At 36.8% G+C, this 8,516-nt stretch overlaps 1 protein-coding gene across 3 annotated transcripts; it reads right to left on the bottom strand.

Annotated features, from left to right (window-relative positions):
- Positions 1-710: 710 nt before the first annotated feature.
- Positions 711-8,292, bottom strand: LOC108331913 (serine/threonine-protein kinase CTR1). 3 transcript variants are annotated; one of them, XR_008248250.1, is made up of 16 exons: positions 7,060-8,292; positions 6,508-6,806; positions 6,271-6,415; positions 5,978-6,093; positions 5,483-5,691; positions 4,461-4,958; positions 4,314-4,354; positions 3,987-4,055; positions 3,116-3,216; positions 2,934-3,018; positions 2,762-2,860; positions 2,615-2,683; positions 2,034-2,165; positions 1,899-1,950; positions 1,706-1,800; positions 999-1,040 (listed from the first exon to the last, which is right to left on the bottom strand). XR_008248250.1 is itself a non-coding variant. In XM_017566918.2 (15 exons), the coding sequence occupies exons 1-15, from the start codon at positions 7,792-7,794 to the stop codon at positions 944-946; spliced, it is 2,790 nt and encodes a 929-aa protein (XP_017422407.1). In that variant the 5' UTR covers positions 7,795-8,291; the 3' UTR covers positions 711-943. The 3 variants fall into 3 exon arrangements, 1 of the variants encoding a protein (XP_017422407.1); XM_017566918.2 differs by lacking the exon at positions 1,899-1,950 and having other exon boundaries at positions 711-1,040; positions 7,060-8,291; XR_001832454.2 differs by lacking the exon at positions 999-1,040 and having other exon boundaries at positions 1,721-1,800; positions 1,899-1,953.
- Positions 8,293-8,516: the final 224 nt, after the last annotated feature.

Genomic DNA, 8,516 nt, shown 5'->3' with positions numbered 1-8,516 from the left:
TGTTTAAAACTAGCTTACCTTGTTGTGTGCTTGTATTTTGTATGTTCTGATGTTTTTCTTCTGTAATGACCATCCTTTGGATGTGAGTAGCGGGAGAAGAAGTTTCTCTGAAGCAAGCATTGGATGAAGGTAATGCTACCAAGTAGTTTACTGAGTTTAGTATAACTTTGTGTATAGTTTTGAGTCTCCTATAGTCTGTTTATAAAGTTTTAAATTTATAGTTGTTTTTGGATGGCTGTAAAGATAACACTTTATACTTAGATGGATAACTTAGATGGATAATTGTATTACTTTATCATGCATATAGCTTCTCTTTAATATAGTTTATACTATATTTTAGGATGTTACAAATCGAAATTTAGAAAAATACACAATTTCAATTCTATAAATACATTACATCAATTACTGAATCTAAAATATATTTTAAATTTAAAAATATATTTCAATTCAGTTGTGCAATTTACAAATATATGTTATATTATATAATTTAGGATATAAACACATTCTGCTTCAGAATGCAATTGCTCAATTCAGATATGCTTATATAATCTAAAATATATATTTAAATCCTAAAATATATTTTAAAGTGCACTTTTGTAAAAGACAGGCTTTCAAATTGAACAATTGAGACTATATTTCTAAATTATCGACTCTAATATTTCCACCTATAGAAACCATTTGAACTCTTCTGTAGAAAAAAAGTACGGAAATACTAAAAGAAATTACAGGATTTATTTAACCATTGTTATGTCTCGACCCATTTTGGCGAGACCACAGCTCAAACAATAACTAATTTTTTTTCCACTCTAATGTTAGATAGAAGGCAAATTTTGATCAAATAAAAGTAGGGCAAAAAAAAAAATTACAGTTGTTAACTAACTTTTCCATAAAAAGCGCAAGAAGTTTCAGGGCGCAAGAAATTCCAATTTGGGGCTGCATATATCTATGTATCTCCCATCTTTATCAGTTCTGCCGGAGATTTTACCAGCTTTTTTAGTGACTCAACTATGCTACCAAAAGATGGCCTCTCACTAGGGTCACTGCCAAGTAAATAAAGCAAGCATCAGAAATACAAGTAAATGTTTAGTAACGTAGAAAAAACACTTGTTAACAACGCAAAGATAACACGTGAATTATGCAGATTTTTCTAAAAGGGGATCTCTAGTCTCCCTTTGAGACCTGCTGAGAAATGCTTAAATGAATCTTTACCGAGTCAATACTCATAGCAAAGTATCATTTATTCTAATCCATTCAAGTTTAGATTGAATGGATTATTGGCTTACCCTTTCGTCATAACTAAATGGACAAGCATTTGTTCAAAATTGATCACACAAACTCCCACCATATAAAGCAATAGAAAAAAAAACCATTTAGAAAGTCCATTTTATCTTGTATTCATACTTCATCTTATAAATCAGTTATGTAAATTTAAATTGAAATCAAAATCTGTTTCATGAAATAATGTCAAATTTTAGTAAATTATCCACAAATATTTTATCCACTTATTAAAAAAACTAATGGAAATTTTCAAATAATTTTATCTCTGAATCAGACAATAGTGTCACGGTCAAGTTAATATTGTTATTAATTAAATCCGTGTTCACAGATAACCCAAAAGTAAATGCTTGCATTATTCCAGTAGAATTGGATCGAGTGGCAGCATTATGTTCATAATTTACAAACAACGACATGTCTAAAGACTTACTCCGCCCAACAAGATTCCATGAGGGAGGCCAATGCTGGGGAGATGTTTGGAGGGATAGCCAGCCTCCTATTCTGGAAAGCAACAGCTCCAACTACCTGAGAGTTCACATGGTGATGATCATTTTACATTCTATTAGTAAAATTAGGAGATTTCATTAAGCAGTTGTTTGAAATATGCAAGTTGGCATGTATACCTTTACATCATATGTCCGTTTTAAATTAACAAATTCTTGCAAATGGTCCCAACTACTGTATAAATAAACACATTAAGTAAAAAAAAATGGTTTCTAACATTTAAAATTTAGAGCATATGCATTCATTGTGATTACCTGTGCAGGGCTAAGTCCACTCCATGGCTGTTGCATGGTCACAAGTTCCCACAGGATAACTCCAAAACTGTATACGTCAGATTTCTCATTGGAGGGTTCTCCACGAAGAAATTCTGGAGCCATCCACTCGGGCTAAACATAAAATTAAAAGTTACACATTTATTGAGTTCGAGTATTGCGAAGTAAAGGTTCAACCTGTGAAATATTAGAAGAATGACCAAAAACCTAGTCTACAAACAAGAATGCAAGTCTGTTGTTCACTTGCACACCTCTCATCCGACAGAACCAACAAAAAAAAATTGACACTCATAAAACCAATATCTGATAACCAAACATCTATCACAACATGATTATATCATTGATCCAGGTAGTAGGTACCAAGTTAGAAGTGGCAGTGAATTAACATGCATTCACATGTAGCTACAACATTTAAAGTTTAGAACTATTAATTTCAAACTCGAAAGTGCTACTCCAGAATCAGGAAAGAAGATGACTTTTACTCATAAGATAAATTGGAAGTTATAACAAGAAATTGATATGATTAAGTTTGCAGAATGAGAAACACGAGGAAGAATCTTAACTGTTCCAGCAACTGATTTGGACGGTATGAAAGTGTTTGCCTTAAATCTGGACAATCCAAAATCACAAACCTGAACATAAAAAAAATCATCAACTAGCATAAAGTGGTTAAAAGGTCATAATAAACTGCTAAATCAGTAGCATTCTACCTTCACAGTCCAATTTTTATCCACTAACAAGTTTGGGGATTTGAGATCCCAGTGCACAATTGGAGGTTTCAGACAGTGGAGATAATTGATTCCTTTAGCCTGCAATCAAACAAATGTAAGTTATATACAAGATAACTAGTTTAGTGTAACAAAAATAATATCTGGTACAAACCACATCCAATGCCATCCGCAGTCTCTTCCTCTTGTCCAGAATTTCACCAGATGCTGGTCTGTGTATCAGGCGGTATAAACTACCCCTGTAACAAAAAATGTGTAGAAACAGTAAGGCAATGAATTCTTTATGCAAGAATGTGAAATCTAATGGTCAAGGTTATAAGAAGTTAGTTTTCTTACCTAGGCAAATACTCTGTCACTATTGATAGATGGGGGCGTTTTGTAACAGAGCCCATGAAGAGCACCACATTCGGATGGCGAACCCGCTTCATTATTGCAACCTATAGCGATGTCATAACCACTTCAATATAACTAGCTTCTCTGCTTTACCGCATTAATAGAAGAGGGGTTCAAAGACCAAGTTCTACATCTTGTTGGGCATAACTAGTGTTGCTTAAAAATACTAGTTTTAAGCATGTCAGTGCTACACATAGTTCACTATTGTGCCCCACAAACCATGCCAACTTGAATAATTAGAGTTTATGACATGTAAAAGTATTATACAAGTTGAAGAATTGTGGTGTCTGTAAATACCAGGGGATGATTTTCACAAATTAAGATTCTGATAGACTAAAGCGGGGTCTGTACATTTGAACTTAAAAACGGAATACGAGTGGCCAGCGAGCGAGCACCAATTGGAACGAAATGCTGATATGTGTGCACGAGTAGAAGACGTGTATATTTAGTTGTGCAAGAAGCATAAATCGTATGCATAACAAAGGCAGGGCCTTTATAAATGTGAATAGTTTCCACCCACAAAGATGGGAAAAAAACTAGGAACAAGCATTCAAATACCGAAACTGGAAAAAAAAAACAAGAAGATAGACACAAAATATAGTACTTTTAGGAAAGAGAGTTTTTTCTGATCTATAATAGAACAAGTACATAAGGATAAGCCAAAAGAATGCTATTTTGATGAGCATAATTGATTATCAGCTAATACGTATGCCTTTCCTTAAAAGTACCATATTTATACTATTTAGATGACATAATAAAATTCACAAGCAATGCAAAAGTAGAGGCCTAATACATTGGTCTCACGAATACATACCTCTCTCAGGAACTCCTTCAACTGATCTTCATGGAAATCCTGAACTGTTAAAACCTTGACTGCAACATCCTGCAATTTATAAAATAATAAAATAATCTCCAAAACCTAATTATATATATTCACAGAGCCAACATAAGACGAATCAATGGATAAATATAATGTAATGTAATCGCTTCATTTTGGTGGACAAGTGTCCTTCTTTCAATTGAGATCACACAAACAAAGAGTAAATTGTACGAAGCAATTGGAAAACTACTTTTATAAACTAAAACAGGAACGTCCTAGATAAAATTAAACATGCTGAAAAAAGTGCATATTAATACGTACCGATCCATGCCATTCAGCACGGTACACTGTACCGAATGAACCTGCAAAGTGAAAAAGGCAGCTGCATTTAGAGTCACCAAATGAGGAAACAGTCCAAATACTAAAGTTATGTGGATTCTATAAGAACAGGGGAGGTAGAAAAAGTACCAGCACCAACACGCTCTTTAATTCGTAAATCCTCCCAAGATATCTCAAGCCAGTCCATTGCAAGTGATGGTTCAAGACTCAAATATCTTGGAATATTCCCAGAAGGTAAACAACCCTTGTTTTCACTTCTATTGTCTACCTGTTTCAGTTCTGACTGGCTGGATGAACCAAGTATAGATCTCTTGAAACTACTTTTCACCACAGAACTTCCATTTACAATGATCTCATTGTTGGAAATTTCTTGTAATTGTACTACATCTTCCCTAAGGCTTGGATATTCATTTAGTGATGCTTCGATGTCTGGATGGAGAATTTTAGAATCATCTTCATGGATGGTAGGCAAAACCGAACTAATAACTGAGCATTCCTCGTCATTCCCTTCTAATCCAAAAGGAATTAGAGATGGTTCTGTAACTTCACAGATTTGATCAACTGAACCATAAATGGAGCTTCTCAGCAAATCAGTTTCTTTAGCTTGTTGATCATTATTTCCACAGCCTGCAGTCCCGATCATTAAATAGTATGGCTAAGACCAACTTCAAATTAGATTACTAGAAATCCTCTCAACTCGTTATAAAAATTAGCATCAATAAAACTACAAAACACGAGTTACCCAGTTGTCCCGAAAGGTTTAAAATTAAAAAATTGAGTCTAACATGCTCGGTAAACTTAAAGCAACTTTAAAATATGGAGCATGAAAGAGAGGATCTGATAGAAGAAAAGTACGAAAAAAGAAAAAACTAAACACGTCTCACACTTGATTTAATGGCCTGAATAGCTCGAGGCAATATGTGCGAGGTTGTGTTACTTCAACAATTAATTCATATATTTTCATAAAGTATACTAATTTATCCAAAAGAAAAAGTGTGGAAATAACGAGACCATTCTGCAAATGAGTTTAAATAACATGCATCATGAGGGTCCAAGTATTATATACTGATGGCTACACTAATTCTTCCTTGATGTTAAACACTAAACGGAATTTGAAGATCAACTTTCGAAATAGGTAAAACACAGAATACCTGAATACGGAAGATTTTCAGGATTAACAGGTCTGTCAATGGAACCTGCGGATTCAGAACTTGCCATGTCATCCATAAAAGTTGATTGTGATTCTTTTAAGTGACAAATTTGAAACGGGGAAGGCATTGAAGAAACATATGCTCCATTTATTGAGGAATCTGGTCCATGGACATTTCCCGGTTCCCCAACTAGGTCAACCACATACTCCCTGTCAAATGAGAAAACATATCATGATACCTATGAGAATAGGAAGTAATGTCATATACCTCTGATAAACAAACGTGTCTACAAAAAGTTACCAGTTCTATGCCAAAGTTCTGATAGGCAAGCAAAAAATAACAACAAAAGATTGAGGTTAAAAAGAAAAATGATTAAAACTACTGATGGAATGAATGCAATTGTGTTTATGACTGACAGAATTTCACGTTGTCATTACTATCATCAACACATAAAAGACAGAAGAAATGAGCACCAAAGTCAGGTGTTGTACTAACCTTGAGAGCTGTTTGTCATCCTTAATTTTGACTAGGCAAGAAGATCTATGATCTGCAACACAATACTTGCAACCACGAGCTATACGACAGGGCAAACCTACGTAATCTGCCAATCTCTGCATTCAAAATCCAATTAACTGTGAATAAATAATCTGTAACAAGGTTATGAAGAATCATTAATACGTCCAACTCAGTCCAAAACAATCCTAGGCAACACTAATGCACCCTCAACTGAAATATTTTTCAGTCATACCCTACAAAACAATAAATGCAGGAAAACATTAAATTTTCACCTTAAAAAGTATTGCCCGATGCCTACAAAGTCCAGTAGACAGGCTGCCAATGGGAAACACAACACACTTGTGCAAAATCCTCAACTTCTTACTAACCAGTTTCCAGCGCTTGTGAAGATCGCCTTGCTCCACCGGGAACATACCCCTTCAAACATTCAAACATCACGTTAATTAAAAAGGAAAAAAAAAATAACTTCACACTGCCTCGAGAAGAGATACGCGGCATCCGATTCTTACCCCATATAAATGGCTACCAGTTTCCCTAGCTGCTCCACTAACACCAAGGTGTTCTCAGAAGCACAATACAACTCTTGCGCCTTATCTTGAAGCAGCTTCAAGCGAGAGTCCTCGCGTCTATCAACAAGCACCACCTCCATACAAGTTTCGCTGGGCTCAACCGCTTTGAGCGACATCAAAGTAGGTATCCTTCTACCGTCCTCGACATCATTACACATCACCCAAAGATATGGATTCATCCCCAGTATGTTATAAAACCCGTCAGATATCTTGTCTGTGTAAGATAAACATCCACTCACCTGAATCATAAAAAATTAGACTTTATATTTGAATAAAAAAATAAAAACTCAGATCCAGTTTCCTAATGCCACTCCGATTAAAATCGAGTTTTACTTCAATAATTTACGTGAAAGTTTTTCAAAGTGTAAATATGGTTCGCGAGATAAAACTCTAATTTGAATAAGAAAATACTAAAAAAGAAAATAAGTAGCTTCATAGAATTTTTATCCAATGATGTTCTGTTGAGTCTTAACAATGAAGTGAGTTTTGTACCCATAGGCGGTAAGAAACGGATATGGCATCCCAGGTTTCAGTTCCTGGAGTGAGAACAGGTTCAGTGACGAGGCTAGCCAAAAAGTTGAGCCTCTTCGCTAACGTGAGTTGCAAGATGTAGCTCTCTTTCGACTTCTTCGCTAACTTCTCCATGCTCTCTTCCTCCACCTCCTCTTCCTCATCATCCTTGTGCCTCGGGGCAGCAATAGTAGTGAGAGTGCGAGACGACGACGTTTCCTCCTTAATTCCGCTGGAAAAATTGCAATCAAACGTCGTCCCCGAAAACAAGCTTCCAGCATAGCTGCTCCCGCTCGATAGCCTCGGCAGCGAAACCTGCCGGTCAAAGCTCTGGTCAACGGCAGCGTCCTTGATGGTGGTTTCCCGCGGAAGAAGTAGGTCACCTTCACAGCCGTGGCCTTGGTGGTGGCCGGAGTGGCTGACTTTCTTGTCGATTAGCCAATCGCAGAACGCGGCGATTTGCTTTTGTTTAGTCCGGAACTTCTCTCCGGCGGCGAACAGGTCGGAGAATGCGGAGTGCTTAGCGGAGGAGAGAACGACGTCATTTTCTTTAGTCGGAAGCGGTTTATTCGGAGTGCCGCTTTCGACGTTAAACGTGTCATGTTTGATTGAGTTGACGATTTTCTTTTTCTCTTGATCTAACAGCTGTTTGGAAGATTCATCCAACCCTCGCTCCGGGAATTGACGCGGGAAAATGTATGTGGTTCTGTGAGGCATTTTCGCTCGCCACTTGTTCTCGCAGTCACGAAACTCTCGCTCCTCACAGACACAGATATTGCACGCACTCACGTGCGAGCCAACGGAATCACAAACTACTTTTACTTTCCGTCTTCGCCGTTTCAATCCTCCTCCTCCTCTCCTTCAACAACCTCAAACTACCCAAGTGCAAATTGTTCAACCGATTCCACTGCTAACCATGGACAACAATACAGTGTTATGCAAAGATAAATTTCGTTAAACTCTTTTCGAATCTTAAAACCACGTTCGAAACGAAACCGCGATATCGAGAAACTGATCAGTTGCGGATCAAATGCGCGATCGATTTCGGCGGTTTCTGAATATAACTATGAATTCTTAGGAGTGAAACCAGAAGACGGTGATTTAAGAGTGGGATATTGAATATGAAAGAGACGAATCGAGAATGTGAACTATGGTTGTGACTTTTGACGTTTGTTGTGGTTTTAGCGGCAAGAAACAGTGAAGTTTTGTAGCATGGAGTTGAAATGGCAGAGGGAAAAGGAAATAATATAAAATCCGTATGCTAACCAGCGCTGGGGTATGCGTGCGCATCATTGTTAAAAAGTGACACGTAAAACATGTAGCCAGTTGCAGCAAGACACGCAAGGGTAAAGGTGCGCACTGCACATGGCATGTAGTTTAGTGTCCTCTGCTACCTGTAGTAGTAGCAGGTCTAAAATTGGGAGGCATGCATTTTCTTG

Source organism: Vigna angularis, chromosome 4, assembly GCF_016808095.1.
Source record: "Vigna angularis cultivar LongXiaoDou No.4 chromosome 4, ASM1680809v1, whole genome shotgun sequence".
NCBI classification, from domain to species: domain Eukaryota; kingdom Viridiplantae; phylum Streptophyta; class Magnoliopsida; order Fabales; family Fabaceae; genus Vigna; species Vigna angularis.
This window is presented reverse-complemented; position numbering and strand designations above follow the sequence as displayed.